Source organism: Rousettus aegyptiacus, unplaced genomic scaffold, assembly GCF_014176215.1.
Source record: "Rousettus aegyptiacus isolate mRouAeg1 unplaced genomic scaffold, mRouAeg1.p scaffold_m13_p_7, whole genome shotgun sequence".
NCBI lineage: Eukaryota > Metazoa > Chordata > Mammalia > Chiroptera > Pteropodidae > Rousettus > Rousettus aegyptiacus.
Window position 1 is genome coordinate 96,257,932 of NW_023416310.1, and position 20,090 is coordinate 96,278,021.

The 20,090-nt window shown below is 44.0% G+C and overlaps 1 protein-coding gene across 2 annotated transcripts in view; it reads left to right on the plus strand.

Moving 5' to 3' along the window:
- DIAPH1 (diaphanous related formin 1) overlaps nt 1-20,090 on the plus strand; it is an 82,856-nt gene that overhangs the window by 60,173 nt on the left and 2,593 nt on the right. For both annotated transcript variants that reach the window (XM_036225155.1, XM_016124114.2), the window contains 9 exons: nt 5,048-5,146; nt 9,373-9,467; nt 9,786-9,887; nt 10,118-10,357; nt 10,489-10,618; nt 11,320-11,444; nt 12,063-12,227; nt 12,359-12,494; nt 14,372-14,458. In XM_036225155.1, the coding sequence (XP_036081048.1) occupies nt 5,048-5,146; nt 9,373-9,467; nt 9,786-9,887; nt 10,118-10,357; nt 10,489-10,618; nt 11,320-11,444; nt 12,063-12,227; nt 12,359-12,494; nt 14,372-14,458 (1,179 nt within the window). The remainder of the gene's footprint in view (nt 1-5,047; nt 5,147-9,372; nt 9,468-9,785; nt 9,888-10,117; nt 10,358-10,488; nt 10,619-11,319; nt 11,445-12,062; nt 12,228-12,358; nt 12,495-14,371; nt 14,459-20,090) is intronic.

The window sequence follows — 20,090 nt, forward strand, 5'->3', positions numbered from 1 at the left end:
TTTTGGAAAGTTCACAGCTATTTTCTCTTCAAATATTGCTTCCTTCCAGTTTTTTTTTTTCTTAATTTATAGATATTTTATTTTGCTTTCAAGTTCAGTGCCATTGAATATTATGGTTAGCATTCCTTTTTATGTGTATTCGTTTCATTTTTTGTTTGTTTTCTCTGTTATTTTAAATATTTTACGCTCTGCATTTACTTTCTCTGCACACCTGTCTAAAGCTTTCTTGTGAAACTGAAATCCTAGGATTCCTCCCATGTTCTAAATCACATTTAATAGTAAATATTTCTCCCCCCAAGCTATATCGAGGTATATTTAATATACAAAAATTGCACATATTTAATGTATACATTTTGATGAGTTTGAACATATGCATATACCTGAGATACCATCAAAGTAATAAACACATATATCACCTTCAAAAGATTTCTTATGTCTCCTTGTTTTTGTTTTTGTTTTTATGGTAAGAACACTTTACATGAGATCTGCCCTCTTAACAAGTTTTTTACATGCACAATGCCATATTGTTAACTGCTTCTGTTCTAGTCTTGTTTCTTTCTGGGGCTCCAATCACACATGTGTTAGACCTTTTCACATGTCCCTTATACTTTTTTTATTGCTTTTCATATTTTACCTCTGTGCTTTAGTTTTTATCTTTTTTATTGACCTGTCTTCCATTTCACTGACTACTTCTTGTCTCCTGTTAAACCCACCTATTGAGCTCTTAATTTCAGTTACGATAATCTTTAATTCTAGAATGTTTAATAAATTTTAGTTCTATGGTGAACTTCTCCATCTTCATCTATTTTTATTTTTCTCTCTATGTAATTGAACATGTTAACTATAGTTAAAGTCCTTGTTGGCTAGCTCCAATGTCTGGATCATTGTTTTTTCCTTTGTAGACAGATAAAAGTGGGAGCTGATCGCCTTAATTCAGTCAGGGAGTGAGCTGAGCCAAGGCTCGTGGTTTTGGAAAGGTTTGATCTACCTCTGGTTCACCCTGATCCGAGAGCGTAGGCTTTTGGGGCTTCCAACTGTAAGCATGTTGTGTTCACCTTTACCCTGAGGATATAGCCTTTTTTGCTCTCAGCTAATGAGGCGAGAGTCTCTGTGAAACTCTACATTAGGCAGAAACTGGACCTTAATCCTTGTAGTACCCTTGCTGCACAAAACCACCAGAATGGTATTGGAAAAGTGCGCACATCCCCCAGGTCTTCATGTGACTTGATCTCTCACTTTCGAAAAGGTCTTTACTCAAATGTCATGTTCTCACTAAGACCTTCCCTGAGCACCCCAGTAAAACTGTAATCCACTCCCCTATCAAATCCCTCTATTCTCTTCCCTACTCGATGTACTTACAACCATCTAATATGCCATTTATGTATGAACTGGTTTATTATCTATTGCTCTTTATTGAAATATAAATTCAATGAAGGCGGGACTCTTTCTCTGTTTTGTTTATTGTTTTATTCCCATTGCTTGGAATAGAGCCTGGCACATGTAGGTACTCAGTAAGTATTTATGTAAGTAACTAATCTTCATGTATTTAGCATTTTCTTCCTCAAGCTGGGACTATTAGGACAAAGGATAGAATTTTTTATAATTCTTTGTACTTTTTGTCATATAACTTTCTTTTTGTTTGCTTCATTTCTCATTTGTGTGTACCAGGTAGTTTTCATGTGGTTTAAAATTTAAATGATATAAATTTGTTTGTATTGAAAGTATGCCTTCACTTCCATATTCAAGCACCCCATTCATTTCCTCAGAAGTAGCTAGCTTTGTCAGTTATTTATTTATTTATAAAATTTTTTATGGTGACATTAGTTAACGAAATCCTATAAGTTTCAGCTGTACACTTTAACAGTAAGGCGTGTGTGTGTGTGTGTTTACACAGACACACATATATTTATACTTCGCGTTCACCTCCCATAGTTAGATTTCTTTCTGTCGCCACATATTTGACCCACTTTATCCCATTTATCTCCCCCCTTCCCTACCCTCTTGTAACCGCTGGTCTGTTGTCCATGTCCATGAGTCTGTTTGTCCTGTTCATTTGTTGCTTTTAGGTTCATATCCCACATATAAGTGATATCATGTGATTTTCAACTTTTTCAGTCTGGCTTATTTCGCTGAGCATGATTATCTCAAGGTCCATCCATATTGTTGCAAATGGCAGTATTTCATCTCTTCTTATGTCTGGGTAATATTCCATTGTATATATGTACCACAATTTCTTTATTCAGTTGTCCATTGTAGGACATTTTGGTTGCGTCCATGTCCTAACCACTGTGAATAATGCTGCTATGAACATTGGTATGCAAAGATCTTTTTGGATATGAGTTTTCAAGTCTTTGGGGTAAATACCCAGTAGAGGGATTGCTGGATCATATGGTAGATCAATTCTTAGTTTTTTGAGGAACCTCCATACTGTTTTCCACAGTGGCTGTACCAATTTGCAATCCCACCAGCAATGTATGAGGGTTCCTTTTTATCTGCATCCTCTCCAGCATTTGTTATTACTTGTCTTATTGATTATAGCTATTCTAACAGGTGTGAGATGGTATCTCATTGTGGTTTTGATTTGCATTTCCCTAACAGCTAGGGATGTTGAGTATTTTTTCATATATTTGTTGGTCATTTGTATGTCCTCTAGGGAGAAGTATCTGTTCAGGTCCTCTGCCCATTTTTTTTGATTGGATCATTTGGTTTTTTTGTTGTTCTTGAGTTGTATGAGTTCTTTGTATATTTTGGATATTAGGCCCTTATCGGAGGGTTTGCTTGCAAATATATTTTCCCATTCGAATGGTCTTCTCTTTACCTTGTTAATGATTTCTTTTGCTGAGCAGAAGCTTTTTAGTTTGATGTAGTCCCATTCATTTATTTTTGCTTTTATTTCCCTTGCCTTTGAGGTCAAATTCATAAAATCCTCTGAGTCCAAGGTCCTTGAGTTTAGTTCTTATGTTTTCTTCTATGTATTTTGTTGTTTCCTGTCTTATATTCAGATCCTTAATCCATTTTGAGTTAATTTTGGTGTGTAGTGATAGACAACAGTCTAGTTTCATTCTCTCGCAGGTGACTTTCCAGTTGTCCCAGCACCATTTTTTGAAGAGGCTTTCCTTTCTCCACTGTATTTTTTTGGCTTCTTTGTTGAAAATTATTTGCCCATATAAATATGGGTTTACTTCTGGACTCTCGATTCTGTTCTGCTGGTCCATGTGTCTGTTTTGCTGCCAATACCATGCCATTTTGATTTGTAGTATAATTTGAAGTCGGGCAGAGCGATGTTCCAGCCTTGTTCTTTTTTCTCAGGATGGCTTTGGCAGTTCAGGGTCTTTTGTGCTTCCATATGATTTTATGTTCTATTTCTTTAAAAAATGCCAGTGGGATTTTGATGGGGATTGCATTAAATCTGTATAATGCTTTAAGGTCATTTTAACTATGTTGATTCTTCCCATCTAAGAACACGGAATATCTTTCCATTTCTTTGTATCTTCTTCGATTTATTTTAATAGGACCTTATAGTTTTCATTATATAGTTTCTTCACATGTTTCATTAGGTTTATTCCTAGGTATTTTATTCTTTTTGTTGCAATTGCAAAAGGAATTATTTTATTCACTTCTTTTTCTGACACTTCATTATCAGAGTACAGGAATGCTATGGATTTTGGAATATTGATTTTATATCCAGAAACTTTACTATATTTGCTTATTGTTTATAGTAGTGTCTTTGTGGAGTCTATAGATGTCAGTTTCTTGACAGTCCTTGCAGAAATGGTCCCATATGGCTCTCTAAAAAGTTGATACCAAGTTACACAGAATATTTTACAATTAACATCTGTCCAGAACAGCTCCTATTTCCCTATCTACTGCTCCACCCTCCTCGTAGCCAGTATAAACCATTTTTAGTGGATGTTACTGCCATGCTACCTGCTGAGGGAATGATATAATGAAATATTATTTTGCCTATGCTCTTGAAAGTTAAAGTGTAGGAAGGATGGGAAGGTAGCCACACTTACAAAGTAACACAGGTTTCAAAGGATCAAGATGATACATATAAAATGTCACAAAACATTGAATAATTAACACTGTATAATTAATTGTCAAATGAGGTATAGATAACAAATACCATGAAAATTGGTTCAGCAAAGCAGAAAGTGAGTACATTTATTGGGGAAAGAGTCATGGAAAAGGAAGGATACGTTGGCTCTCGATAGTCTAAGAAGAGTGTAGGAAGTGTATTGTACCATCTCTGTGTGTGCACCAAAATGATATTTAAGCAATCAGATCCTGCTAGGAATATATTTTTGTGCCACGAGATTTGCAAAGAGGAATAACAAAGTTTTTATCTGGTCAGGGAGACACCATATATACTTACGACAAAGTCAGGGAGAAGACTTGCTATAATGAAGTATCATAATCAGTGGGGATTCAGAGAGAAAGACCAGTCATTTGGGAAAATCAAATATAAAATAAATTTTATAGGTAACTCATGTTCAAGATGGAGCTTGAAAGATAAATAGGATTTTTAATAGACACAATAGGATAACATGGTGAAAACCTCTAGTACAGGGCTTGGCAAACCATACCCTTCAGGCTGACCACCTGTTTTGTGAATAAAGTTTTATTGGAACACAGCCATGTCGTGTGGATATTGTGTATAACTGCTTTCATGCTATTGTGGCAGAGTTAAGACAAACCATATGGTCTGCAATATGGTTTGTCTTAACTAAACCATAAGCCTAAAATATTTACCGTCTTGTGCTTTACAGAAAGTTTGCTGCTCCCTGCAAGTAGATAGGATATAGGTGGGGAAAGCATTATTGATAACTATTAAAGACATGAAAATGAGATTATTTGTTATAGTTGGAGGGGAGAGTCAGTACTGGGAGGGTGGGTGGTTATGGAGGAGCCTTGCCTTATAGGTTATGATCGGGAGACCCTTATTAATAGAGAAGAGGTGAGGGGCCTTTCCAGGCTGGGACAATAGTTCAATAAGGCACAGATGTGGCTTGTTCTTAATCATGTTTTTCTAATCTTTCTCTCCTAGCCAAGAAGGATCAGGAAGGTGGAGAAGAAAAAAAATCTGTGCAAAAGAAAAAAGTAAAAGAGCTAAAGGTGTTGGATTCAAAGACAGCCCAGAATCTCTGTGAGTAACTGTGATTCTAAGAGCCTGATTCTAGTGGATCCAGAAACTTCCATTTGTTGAGCTGCTGTATGCCAGGCACCACAGAGTGAATTGCTGATATATTTTTTAATCTCTTCAATAGCACTGCACAATTGTTAGTATATAGTTTTATGGTAAGGAAATAGAGGCTAAGACTTTTTAGGAATTTGCCTAGTCACATAGCAAGTAGGAAACAGCTTTGAGATTGGAATCTCAGCTTTTTTTATTTCAAAACTCTTACTGTTTCTACTACATCCACAGAAGATCTGCCACAAATGTTCTAGATACTGTACCTTTCCTTTTTTCTTACTTTCTTTTAAGTATTTCCGTTAAATACAGGCACTGGCTTGACTTAAATTAAATCTAAAATAACTTTGCAGTTTAGAATAAATAATGTAAATCTTGCACTTCTCAGAGTGGGATCAACGAGTTCTGTTCTGAACTTGCTACCTTACTCATAACTCTGGTGGCAGAATTTCAGATCAGAAACTCTGCCACCAAGTTGATATAGGTAGGTAGTACTTTGACGATCAGGAGGTATGTTCATTTTTTTTTGTTCATTTCAGCTGTTGATCTCCCTAGTAACATAAATTTAAATATTTGCTCAACAAATATCTGAGGATCTGTCATGTTGCAGGCTGTATTAGGCACATAATAGGCACGTGTTCCAGAGATGAAAAGTTATATAGTTCATAAAACCGACTCACAATCTTGCAGTGTGGCTGTTGTCCCCATTTTTCTAAATGAGAAAACTAAAGTTCAGATGTTGTAACTTGGCCAAGGTCATACAAGTAATGAGGACATATACCCATAAGTGAATTCAGTGATACAGTGAGAACAGTAAGGCTTTACATTATTCTTAGCTGTGTAATCTTAGATCGTTGTCAACAAATATCACTAATTAGTGTCTGTAAGTAAGTCTTTTTATGGAGACTAAGTGAGAATACCTTTTCTCAAGATTTATCTCTGGGAACATAAAACATGAGTAATTAATATTTTAGAAAATGATACAAGTGGAATAATGCATTGTTATTTCCAATTGAGTGGTATCAGCATGGACAACAGAATTCAGGAAGAGAATTTAGGTTAGTTAAGGGTAGGATGATCTAGGAGGTGTAATTTAGTGATTCAGAAATTATTAAGTGCCAGTTGTGTGCTGGGGATACAAAACTGAGTGAGACATAGTCCCTATCCTCATAAACCATACGTCTGGTGGAGACAGCAAAGTAATAGCATGGGTTGATCAGTGCTGTAGTGGAGGCCGTGCTGGGATGCTTATGAGAACACTAAATCAAGCAGGGGGAGTACTGGAGAGAGCTCATTCTAGAGGTCATGCTAAAGGAGGTACTGCTTAAATGGAGTTGAAAGAACTACTGACAGTGAATTAAGTGGTGGGGAGGGCTGGCTGGTTTCAGGCAGAGGGATCGGCATGTATGAAGGCACGGAGGCTTGAGATAACAGAATGCGGTTTGGAACTGCAAGTTGTTAAATACAGCTGAGTAAAGACCCTGTGTGGGGGAGTAGTGGGAGAAGAAGCTTTCAAGGAATGGATAGAGGCTAGGTCATAGTAAATTCTGGGAGGCGTAGGCTTCAAATTACATAGTTTATCCTGAAAACTCTGGAAGTTATTGAAGAGGTTTTAATCAGGAAAGTGAATGGTACAACCCTGTGTGATTCGGGTGAAGGCTGCTTCGGCAGTGAGTTTTGAGGCATTGCTAGGGTGGGGAAGACCATAGGCAGAGAGATGAGTTGTGTTACTGCTTTAAACTAGATCCCAGGTGATCAGGGCCTGAAACTAAAGTGGTGAGAATGAATAGGAAGGCAGAAGATATTAAGAAGATAGAACTAATGGAACTTAGTGATTAACGCAGGGATAGAGGAGATGTTTTCTTGGGTTTAGATCACTCTTCAGGGAGTGGTGGCACCATTATGGAAATAGGAAAATCCAGCAGGAGCAAATTCTGTGGGCAAAGCGGTAGGTAGTGGACATGAGTGAGATGGCAGGGTGGTGGGTGGACATGACTAATTTAATGTTAGGCTAAAATTTAAGATGCCCGTGGGACTCCTCCAAAAGGATGAGTGTAGTAGGCATTTGAATATAGAAATCAGGAACGTCTGGCTGAAATAGGAATTTAGGAGATAGCATATGAGTCATAATCGAAGCCTTGAGTTTACTTTGCTTTGAAGGCCACTGATATTTAAGGGACAAGTTAAAATGTGGGGCGACCTCAGAGGAAAGGAGCTGGAAAGGAGCAGCCAGAAAATAGTATGAAATAGTCCTAAAAGTGAGAGTAGTCGTCAGTGTCAGATGAAGACATAAGCCAAGTAAAATCAGGACAGGACAAGTGTCTTTTGGATCTGGCATTACGAAAGTCAATAGCTGAGGCAAGAATAATTTTTCAGCATAGCATAAGAATTAAGAACAGAGGCTCTAGAATCCATTTGTATTTAAATCCTGGCTCCAACCCTTACTAGCAGTGTGACCTTGGGTGGGTGGCTTAATTTAGCTTCTCGAAATATTAGTTTCTTTTTCTATCACATGGGGCTGAGAATACAAACTTAGAGGGATATTATGAATAGAATTAAATGCGATCGTGCATGTAGATTTTGTTTAAGGTACTATATCTCACATGGAGTAGACACTAAACAAATCATTGCCATCTTTTCACTGTGTGAGGACAGAAGAATAAATGAGAGCTATGGAAGTGACAGACAATGTAATGTTGTAAAGTGAAAGAAAGAAGGAAGTTGGTAATTAGGGAGTTATTGGGTCAGGGAGTGTTTTTTTTTAAGATAGGAGAAACTCGATTATGTATGCATATGTGCTAAAGGGAAAGGTCCTTAGGACCACCTGTTGTGTTCAACATAAGCAAAGGATGAGCACATGGGTTTAGTTACTGGTAAGCTTACAAGTTTTCTTCTAGATGATTCCAAAACATTCCTTACCCAAGCCTTTTCTTGTCTGGCTCCATCTGAGGACCCCTAATGCTCAGTCTGTAAGTGACATAGAGAAAGCTTAGCAAGTAATTTAACCAATGGCTTCAATTTTTTTCAGCAAGATCTTAGAACATGGGAAAGTGATGGGACAGTTGGAAGAATGGGATATTTTGGTGGAGCCACGAAGCCGGCCAGGGAGCAAGGGCTAGGGGACACTAGAGGATGATTACTGGGCAGCGCTGAGGCCTCAGCTATCATCGGCGCCATCACAAGTTCATAGATTCTGACCCGCAGTTTTTACTAGCAGTGTTCGTTAGCCCAGGTATAAGAGAAGAAAAACGAGAGGGCTGGATTAGTCAGAGGCTGGAGGAGAAGGAAATGAGAAGAGAAATAGGAGTCATAGAAATGAGAATAATAGTGAAGTGGTAGACCGTAGGTCTAGGTTACATAGAGAAGGCAAAGTGGAACTGATACGTTCAGAGAAAATGGAATGGTCGGCCTCCTTGCCAGAGAGAGAGAGAAAGAGAGAGCAAGCGAGAGAGCGAGCCCACCCTTATGAGGTGGAAGGGCCAATTTACAGATTAGTGAGTGAGAGAGCTAGAAGGGTAGGAAGTGTTTGTTAGGGAACGAGATATGGCAGTTTAAGAATCAGAGCATTTCTAAGTAATAGTGGCTTTGAGGATGGAGTCATGGGAGCGGAGAACTAAAATAAGTGGGGCGAATAGCTTTGATGTATATAGATAAGATTAAAGGCTTCTAGGAGCAAAGGCAAGGAGTCATAGTGTTTGCAGAACGTGGTGCTTGGAACAGTGTGGCTGCTGTGTGACATAAAGGTGGGGATTCATGAGAGAGAAAGCCGTGAGGTGGGAACCTTAAACACTAGACTCAGGAACTCGGATTTTAACTATATAAGCAGTGAGGAGCTTCTGAGAGCTTACGTCTGCATGGTGCATCTTTTTTAACCTTTTACTTTCAACCTACCTGCGTCTTTGTGTTTGAAGTAAGTTTTTTATAGACACCAGATTGTTGGGTCTTTTGTTAATCCGTCCTGCCAGTGTTTTGTGTTGGGCTCAGCCTGGAAATACTGTCAACTAGGAATGCCTGGGGCCACTCACCTGTGCCCAAACCACTTCTGGCAAGGCCCAACCCCCAACACTCATGGCTTTCTGATAGTGACTGTAAAAGAGCGCCGTGTGCGGCATAGCTGTGTAGGGTGGGCTGGAAGGAGCAAGAGACTGAGAGGAACATGTCTTTATATCATTTTCTGGCAGCAATCTTTTTGGGTTCCTTCCGCATGCCCTACCAAGAGATTAAGAACGTCATCCTGGAGGTGAATGAGGCTGTTCTGACTGAGTCCATGATCCAGGTAAGGAGCAAGGTCTCCTGCTGGAGCTGGCGCTTTCATCGCTGCGCACCAGCCTCGTCTCTGCTTAGAGGGTGGGGACCCTTCTCTAGCGTTGGTGACCTAAAGGATGCTAGCTCTGGGTGAGCGTCCATCTCTCTGGTGGTCAGGTTATTTCTGGTATGTTTTTCAAAAGTCCTGCCACCTCACCAGCTGCCCGTCCCCCGAGTCCCAGGCCCATGTTTCCTTCTTAGAGGTCGTTGGGCAGAGTGAGGGACCGACAGGGGGCTCAAGTTGTCATCTCATCCCCCTCAAACTGAAACAGTCCCCTCTCTGTTTCAGAACCTCATTAAGCAGATGCCGGAGCCAGAGCAGTTAAAAATGCTTTCCGAGCTGAAGGACGAATACGATGACCTGGCCGAGTCAGAGCAGTTTGGTGTGGTGGTGAGTTCGGCCTGTGGCAACAGCCTTTTCTCCGACCCCCTTGCCTCCTGCTCCCAAGAGCAGCCAGCACTTGCTCCTTGCCTCTGGTCTATCTCGAACCTGTCTTTCTCTTTTTCTCCTCCCTACTCTGGAACTCAGATCCTCCCATAGGAGGCTCAAGCCTGTATCTTTTCTTTTTCTTACTTCTCAGTCTGTGTGGGCTGTAATGGAACTGCTCGTCTTCCCTCCAGATGGGCACTGTGCCCCGCCTGCGGCCTCGCCTCAATGCCATCCTCTTCAGGCTGCAGTTCAGCGAGCAAGTGGAGAATATCAAGCCAGAGATCGTTTCTGTGACGGCCGCGTGTGAGGAGTTGAGAAAGAGCCAGAACTTCTCCAGCCTTCTGGAGATTACCTTGCTCGTCGGCAACTATATGAATGCTGGCTCCAGGAATGCGGGGGCTTTTGGCTTCAACATCAGCTTCCTCTGTAAGGTGAGCCAGAGCATCGAAGCAGGACAAAGAAGGGAAGGCTGCCAGCCTCTGTGAGCCCAGTGTGGCAAACTGCTTTTGGCCTAAGGCGATCTCAGGCACATCAGGGCTAACAATTTCTCCTCTTCCCCAAGCTTCGAGACACCAAGTCCACAGATCAGAAGATGACATTGCTGCACTTCTTGGCCGAGTTGTGTGAAACTGACTATCCTGATGTCCTCAAGTTCCCAGATGAGCTCGCCCATGTGGAGAAAGCCAGCCGAGGTGGGACAGGTTAAGGGCGTAGCCAGAGAACCTTCCAGGCCCCAAGGATCTCTGCACTAGGAGGGAAATAAGATGCAGTTGAGGTTTTAGGCCATCTTCAGTTTAGACTCTTTTAAGTGGCGTCTGGGCCCCAGGGGTGGAGTATCAGGCAGAAGAGAGGGCTCCATGTGTGGAAGTATTTCCTGGGGAAACAGTGAACACCAAAAACACCTGGAAGAAAGGCAGCCGTCGTTAGTCCAGGGCAACAGCTGTTCTCATGCAGAAAGCATAGACTAGATTAAGGGAAACCAGCGCTCACCCTCCTGGAACTGGGCAAAGAAAAAGTGGCATTCGGCAGATGTAGGAACAGACCTCTGCCCTGCCTCTCTCTTTCTACATATGTCTCCTTCCTCCCAAACCCTGTTCTCTAAAATAAATGACACCAAGATCCCAGGGGATTTCATAGATTCTTATATTAAATGAAGCTTCTTTTCTCAGTACTGTACAGCTTGTGGAGGGAGCCTGGAGGCTCCGTCATCAAGTAATTTATAGTTTCACTGGAAAGATGTGTGAAACAACTAGAGAGGACATAAGAGAACTAAAATAATTAAGTACCAGCTGTACATGTGGACTGGAGCTGAATGTGCCCTGAAGGGTGGAAGCTAAGGGTCTTGAGACTGGATTTAGTAAGCGCTTCCTGTCTGTTTTTATGTTTCCTTTAGTTTCTGCTGAAAACTTGCAAAAGAATCTAGATCAGATGAAGAAACAAATTTCTGATGTGGAACGTGATCTTCAGAATTTCCCAGCTGCCACAGATGAGAAAGACAAGTTTGTTGAAAAAATGACTATATCCTTTTTTGAAAGGAGGGAGTTACGTCCTAGGAAGGGAAAGAGCTTCCCATGGGGGCAACAGGATAGGTATGGTGGCTTACAATTTTTCTCTCTTAAAAATATATTTTCATTAAATTCATAGCTCTTGAAAGCATTCTCACTGTTCTGGCAGGGGAAGCAAACCATACAGATAAACCGAATGTCCCGCGTGATCCCTTGCTGTCTGCCATGTCTCTGCTGTGCGCGCACGCGCACACACACGTTCCCTCTCCCCTCCCTTTCCCAAAGGTAACCACTGCCACTGGACTTCTTCCTGATTTGCACCTCGTGAATTTATTTTAAACAAAAATTGCATCTTAATGCTTTTCGCCCACAATACGTCGTAGCTGTGTTTCTACAGCAGTGTGTTCAGAATAGCTCCCTTTTTAATTGCCACCTCCTATTCTGTAAGTGTACCGTAGTTTATGGTTTACCATTCCCCTCTCATGGACTTCGCGATCACTTCTGGCTTTTGCCGTTGTGAACAGTGCTGTATCGAATACTGTTTTGCATGCCAGCCTGCATCTTTGAGTCTTACCCTGGGGGGAGAAGTGGGTCTGCTTCTCGAAGTTGGTCCTTTACTCCTGGGCTGCACAGCTTTGTGAAGGATGCTCAGGAACAGTATAACAAGCTGCGGATGATGCACTCTAACATGGAGACCCTCTATAAGGAGCTGGGCGAGTACTTCCTCTTTGACCCCAAGAAGCTGTCTGTGGAAGAATTCTTCATGGATCTGCACAACTTTAAGAATATGTTCGTGGTGAGCAAGGGATACCTCTCGACTGACTCTCGTGGACATTTTTCACTATCCACAGGGCCCATGTTGGTTTGTGGTGGGTGTGCATGTGTGAGTGCATACCTACCCACATGTTTATTTTTTTTTCTCCACAGCAAGCAGTCAAGGACAACCAGAAGCGGCGGGAGACAGAGGAGAAGATGCGGCGAGCAAAACTAGCCAAGGAGAAGGCCGAGAAGGAGCGGCTGGAGAAGCAGCAGAAGAGGGAGCAGCTCATAGACATGAATGCAGGTAAGACGTGGAGGAGGAAGGATGATGGGTTGAGACAGGAACATTTGGAAGACTTCTCTGTCTAGAATCTAGAGGCCAGAGAACAGCTCATGTCTGAGCACAGTTCTTGGCGAGTGATTGTTGGCAGATCCTGGTGCTGGACTTACACCCCAGCTCAGTGACATGCACAGGGCAGTTCTCCATGCTTGAATCCTCTTCTCTCCTTTGCTGGTTCCTGCATCATGTCTCATCTCCCCAGTGATTTTAATACTGCCGCAACACGTACTCTTTCCTTCTGCCCATCCAAAGCGCCTTTGGTCTGTTTCTATACCCTCTACTAAATCTTTTGTTCTTTTCCCCAAAATGTTTTCCTGGCCCTGCTCCTTAGTAGCGGCTTGTCCTCTCTTTCTGCTTATTTCACTAAGTACTGTGTCCCCAGTACCTCAGCGTAACCGTCCACACCTATCAGACTGTAAATGGATTGAACTTCTGGAAAGGGGGTGGGGGAGCTGGCCACTCTCCTTTCTTCAGCAGAATCTCTCTTTTACTACCAGAAGCATGTCTTTGTTGAAACATATGGCCTCAATTACTGGCCCTCTGTTTCCTGCCTCTGCTTCTTTCCTGCTGCCGATTCCCTGCCCCCCCTTTGGCTGCTCCAGCGGAAATACAGCATATATTGTACACGACACTGAGCTGATGCCACCCTTCTTGAACCTACGAGCCATCTAAGTGAAGGGCTTCTCAGAGCCGCTGGGTCTGACAAGAATCAGAGTGCTTTGCTGAGCACAAGAGGGAAGGGCTGCTCCGACACCTCTTGCTCCCAGGGACTTTTCTTTGGAAGCTTCTGTTGTGGTAAGATCAGGGATCTGAAGCAGCAGGAACAGCCTACATTTTTCTCTTTTCTTCATACTTTTCTGGGAAGCATTTCCCTGCTCTTAACCCCAGTCCCAGTTCTGTATAAGCCACAAACTTTTGTTCTAATAATGCTATCAAAGCCCACACCAGGTAGCCCTCACTTTCCTCCATTCTCCCCAGGCCTCTGTGGTTTGCCCCTAGGTACTGTCTAGGACACAACAGAGGAAGGTAGAGTCCAGCTGATGTGGGATGAGGGCTGTACCCCAGTAATCAGGGTACAGCACGGTCCCCAGGGCAAGCAAATGAGGTTGGAATGTAGGTCAGCTGCAATGATGATGTTCAGCCAGCAGGTGGCGCTGGGAGCAGTGAGCCCTGCCGTGTAGCTGGCAGCCTCTAGGCTCCTTGGGATTTCACAGTTTTGGATTTCACCTCCCTGAGCTGTTGCCATGGAAACAGAGCCAGGCTGGAACAAGGATTCTACATTAACTCTTCCTATTCCGGCCAGGATGCTCTTCTTAGATGCCAAGCTGGCTTCAGGGAGATGCAGCCACTGGGAGCAGCACTTCAGTGAAATGTACTCTTGATGAGAGGTTTCCCATCTTTCCGCAGCCCTGCCCTGAAACTGGAACCAGGCTCTCTGTGAAAGGTTTATGCAGATGGGAGTGAAACACTTTAGGATAAAGAGAGATATAGTTCTTTATTAAATAATTTCATGATCCCAGTCTCTAGTTATCCCGGTCTTGGATTTGGGCAGTCCTGCTATTCCGTGTGCCTGCCCTGACTGAGATGGGAGGGCGCACTGCAGGAAAATATCCCAGGGCTTACAGTGGTTAGTAGGCAGTGAAAACTTTTGTCTCAATCATTTTCAAACAGACACGAGTAAACGTGGCCTGAGGCTTGAGGTTGAGCCCTTTGTCTCCTCTGAGCCCCCAGCCACCATGGGCGAGCAAAAGCCAAGCAGTCGCTGTGCATTTCATGTGGGGCTCAACACATGCGTGCTTCTCGGACTGACAAGCTTACATCTCCATCTTTGTTCACGACAGAAGGTGATGAAACAGGTGTGATGGACAGTCTTCTAGAAGCCCTGCAATCAGGCGCAGCATTCCGACGAAAGAGAGGACCCCGTCAGGGTAAGTAAGCAAATGGAGCCTTCCCCGTGGTAAAGGGACTGAGGCCTCTCTGCTCATAGCCCTGCTTGTCTTGGGCCGAAGAGCAGGTAATGATGCTCCGGAGGCTTAGAAACTTCCCACAGAGTCCCTGTGTCTAGAGTGGATTGTCTGGTCTTCTTCCTCCCACATTAGAAAGTACCGAGAACTGGGGCTTGCGGGACAGATAGCAGTCAATCACATTTGATTATTCTTGCATTTCTCCCCATCCTTGAAGGAGAAGTGTGGAACAAGCAAACCAGGGTGCAAGACACAGATTCGGGTGGGTATATGAGAGTATTAAACAAAAATTGACTGGAATACAAAACTACATTAGATGTTGGAAATAGAAAGGAAAAATAAGTCAGGAGTCCTTACTCTCCACAAGCAGAAGAGATGGAAAATAATAAATAAAAAGTATAAAATCCTAGAGAGAAGAGGTTAGGCATCGTTATCTCCAGATACAGATCAGCATCTTCAGGGCAGGTGGTGTTGTGTCTGAGAGCTACCTTTTCCTTGGGTGCAGTTAGCCCCCCACTGCCCTTGCCATCCCCATTTACTCCCCTGCAACTTTCTCTCCCGACCTTTGGAAGATTTAAGTGGATTACGCTGAGCCAGAGCCTCTAAGAAGAATTATGGGGATAGGAGGACAAATGATCCAGGCATTAGTATGAGGAAGGATTAGCGGATAAGTCTCCTTAGAAGGAAGTGCACAGTGGCCTGCAGACCAGTCCAGAAGAAGGTACAGTCAGGGCTACCGCTCGTGTGGGGCTGGCCTGCACCACGTGTCAGCAAGGTCCATCTGGGGCTCGGGGTGATGGTTTCTTTCCTAGGTTGACGGGTGAGAATAACAGAAAAGGAATTATTAAGGGTTTTTGTTTCTAGGGGAGGTAGAGCCGTGTTCCCTATTCCCTGGCTGGTCCATTTGTAGGCCTGTTTGATGTGAGCTTTACCTTAAGGTTATTGTATAGCAGAGCAGTTGTGCAGTTTGCGTCAGCCTGTGCTTAGCTATTAACAGTGGTATCTATAGGGCTTGTCATACCTGTCACAGCCTGGAAAGGGGACCTGAGGGTCAAGGCTATAGAGCACACTAGCTCATATAAACATAGTGTCCTGGCCCAAATGTTGTAGGTCGCTGTGAGTTTCATCTGTAATGGCCAACTGCCTGTTTCCACCCACACTCGGAAGATCCAAAGGGAAATTCCCTCCTGAGGGCCCTTGTGTCTGGTTCAGTACCTTCCCGATACCGTATCTCTGGTTGCAACTCTTGGCCATGTTCCGGCCTCCTCTGGGTACAGGCTCTCCCCAGGGGAGGAGAGGTGGATGTGATGGGTGTAGGACTTCCTGGAACAGAGTGTTTAGCCTTACAGGTCAGTGTTTGTGTGGAGAATGCAACTAGTAGTATTTTTTTGTGTTAGTTTTTAGAGGTTCTGCCACACCGTTTCCCACCACCACCACCATATAAGGTAATGTGGCCTTGCATTAAGCATTTCTAGCCAGATGAAAGCACACGGCATCACTATTCTCCTCTGTCCTCTCAGCTAAGTGCTAACCTGCATCAGACTTTGGTGGGGAATTCCCTTTTAAGCCTCTTCCTGCGGAACTGTGCTAGAATCCCAGATGCTTCCTGTACACAGGCGGCCAGACATCAGTGGCTTCCCTCTGCCAGGGAGGCCCATTCTCCACTTCTTCCCAAGTGGGAGCCCAGGACTCCCAGGCAGAGGAAGCGGGGATTTTGTTGGAACCTAGCTTTTCAGCAGAGGACTTGAATTAGTCAACGTACTGTTCCCCAGTGCAAGAAGGAATAGGAGCAGACTTACACCGGGAGATAGTGAAGCCAAAAGAAGGTGGAAGTGAAAACTATGTACCTTTTAAATTGGCTCCATCCCGTAACCTTATCTGGGCTCTGGGTACACTAAACATACCTGAACATACCTGGGAGATTCTCTCACGGGAGACATTTCTAGTTACTCTAATAAGCCCTTCAGACCTTCATATGAAGTGACGTGGCCTTACATTAAATGTAAGCAGAAGGCTGGGCAGCGGAATAGAGTGCAAAGAGCATAGGACTAGGTAGGGACCAAAAGACCCAAAGTCAGGTCTAACTCTGATGCTATGTAGGTTACTTTAGGCAAGGTTCTGGGACTCAGTTTCTTCATGTATAAAATGAGAGTTGGACTGGAATGGCTTCTAGGGTCCTTTCCAGCTTTAATATTTTTTAATACAGTGATAACAGGATTAAGAGGAGAGGAAAAGAGGCAGGACTCTAGAAGGCCCCATTCTCAAACTGTAAAGGCTCTGGTGGCTGTGGGTTTCCCTCGGTGGCTACTGGACTTAGCTGTTGCTTGGCTGTTTCTGTTTCTCCTGCCCCATTTCTTTGAGCCAGAAAACTGAAGCGCTGTCAAGCAGATCCGCCTCATAGCCCTCCTCAGTCTCAGGGAGGCAGCTGTCTCTATTCAAAGACACTAGCTTTCTCCCTAGGATTTAAAGGAATGTTAAAAAAATCTCCCATCTCTGGAGACCTGAGGGAGTGACCAGTATACAAAGACCCATTGAGCAGTTGGAAGAGGGAAGTTACTATCAGGGCTGGTTCATTAAAAGTGACGTGTAAACTGCTGTGATCCGCAGGGTGTGGGAGAACAGAGGTTTGCCTGTCAAGGGGAAGAATCCATGTGATTGTATTACTGCTACTGTTACAGGCCGATGATCGAGTCTGCTTGTGGTTTTAATGACTCAACTTTATCTCCATGTCTGAATTGTGGCCTGTCATATACAGGCCATCTGTTCACTGGGATAAAAGTCAAGGGAAGAAAGAAATTCATCTCTCTCCCTTTCCTCTCCTCTGCACTGCCCAGCTTCCCTGAGGGCTCCCCATGCACTAATGGAACACTAAGAAAAGTTGGAAAAGACTCTAAAGCCATCTAGTGATTAGCACCTAATCTCCTCATAGGCTAAAGGAGTTAAGACCCAGATAAGGCCTTGCCCAGGTCTACAGAGCTGGCTCATGGTGGAGCCAGTATAGCCCACATTTATGAAGCCAAGTCCAGGGCTATTTCAACAAAGCCTACATGATTGGACAGGAGGTGAGTGACCCTTCCGTATAGGCCAGAAATACTCTCTCATACCTTCCAGCAAGGAGAGCCTTGGACAAGGTGAATGCTTCAGGGAGTTTTCTGATGACCACCTGTATGTAGAAGTTTAAGAGTATTTCTTATAGCACCACTTATCCTCCCTCCACATCTGTAAAAATAGGACAGGAATTATAATCAGGAGAGTTTTAGACAATAATGAGTTCTTTAGGGTGGTAATGATTGCCCCATCTGTCCTAGTTTCGTCTTCCCTAAGGAAGCTTATTAACCAGAGCACTTCCTCTTAGTAATAGTTCCTAGCCTATGTTTTGGAAATGTCTTTTTCCAGACCATTAACCTTTTAAAATTCATCTCTACTGGTGTCATATGCTTGATTTTACTGGGGTTTTTACCCTAGCTCACCCCTGATTTCTAGGAATCTGGTCTCAGAGACCTGTGACCAATGTCCCAAGATTGTTCCTTTTTCCCCACAGACTGGGACTGTTTTCTTATGAGTTAAATATCCTCCCTAATCCCATATAGTCAAAATACGTATCTGCTTCTGTGGCTACTTTTCAATAGTCTTAACGTGTACCCAAGTTAGAGAAAGGATGGGGAGCGGTCAGTGTTTACGGATCGTTCAAGCTCTTCAGCAGAATTGTGGCCCTGAAGACTGTGTGGGAGTCACGCTCCTCGATTGCTTCCCGTTCCGACAAGAGCTTTCTCATTCTGAGGCTGACCTGAGGCCACGTCGTGTCCATCCCTAATATACCTACTTCCAAAGCTTGAAAGGGTCGTTTTGGTCTTCCCCCTACCTACCACCCACTCCTGATTTTTTGAACTCTGTAACGCATCAGATGCTTTTTGAATGTAGAAAAGTCTAGAAACACTGCTCGACTAGGTACAATTGGTATCCTCTTAGATTAGAGGAAGAAACCAGAGAGAGACGCAGCTAAAGACATGCCACGCTTGACGTTGTTGCTGAAGACACGCGCCCCTGAAGGCCCAGTGTTCTTTTACCTGGGATCTGGAGTTGGAAGTTATTTCAACACATACAGACCCCTCAAGTCTGTCTGTCTTGCTGCCCCCCTCCCCCGCCACCACCACCACTACCACCACACATACACACATAGGACAGATATTTGCAGATTTTCTTAACTACTGGAGACTGAATTCAAAGGAGCGGTAAAGTGCTGTCAGCCTCTGCCTTTCTGGACACGAGAAGGAGGGGCTGGTTTCAGCAGAGTAGAAACTAAGTGGTCTGAGGAAGAGTTTACTGGGGAGACTAAGGAGGAGGACAGGAGAAGCGTGTCCCTGTGGACCATCCTAGTCACACTTCTGTGCGCTTCTTTCCCTCCCGTCGATCACCGAGGCAGTGTTCCATGTTCACCATCCAAGGAGTGGCTCGTGTGACAGCCTCCGAGTCTAGGTCACACACCTTCCACGTGTAACCAGATGGGCCTTGTGTCTGTCAGTCAGGGCCTTCACTGTTCTTTCTCCTCTTGTTAGACAGTCCCTTGTGTCCCTGGAAGGAGGAGGAGCCCTGCAAAGTGGTAACCCGTGAGCATGCCGTGTGCTCCCCGCTGACCAATAGGTAGCCTTTGCCGTGTGAACACAGTGGCGCTAGGTCACGTTTCTGCAAAGAAGCTAACAGCTTGGTGAAGACTTAGGCCCTCTGACCCTGTTTGGCTTCTGCGCCCCCTGAAGCTTTTCGCTGGTCTGAAGGCGGCAAAGGCGTTCTGGGTGCCTGCTTCACTGGCTCTTCTGGATGCTTCCTTCCTGCTCGAGCGCCGCAGCCGCCCTGGCCCCACACCTGCAGCTGGGAGGGCCCGGCTTCATGAAGGCCTAGGCGCTGCTTCCTCCACTCAGCTTTCCCATGACCCACCAGGCTGGTTTGTTTGTTTTAGTTGAGATATAAATCACGTGCCTAAAATTCACCCTTTTAAAGTATACAATTGAGTGCTTTTTAGTACTCACAAGGTTTTATAACCATCACCGCTGTCTAATTCTAGAATATTTTCATCACCCCCAAAGGAAACACTATACCCATTAGCAGTCACTCCCCGTTCTCCCCTCCCCCAGCCCCTGGCAACTACTAATCTACTCTGTCTCTGTGGATTTGCCCATTTTAGACATTTCATAGACATTTCATTTGTGTCTGGTGCCTTTCAGCCCAGCTCTTTGTATACATGACGGTCTCTCCGTGCTGCTCCCGGGGCATGGGAAGAGGCAGGCAACGCAAGATGGGCATCCTCCCAAGGAGCTTCCTTCCTGTCGAGGATACCGGGCCGTAAATCTGGATTCCATTAATGAATGAGAGAGCCGTAGGGCTGGCTCGCAGCAGTTAGAACAGAAACTCATGGATTGATTGGTTGTTCTGGTCTGAGGAGGACCACTGGAGCTTCCCAGTGAGCAGGGCCCCTACTGGCCATCCTCAGCCCTGGCACTGCCTGCCCCAACTTACCTGTCCTTGCCCCGTTACCTTCCCCCTGACAGACATCCACGCCGTGGGGGGCCCTTGGCATTTGTGTCACAGCTGCTACCTTTGA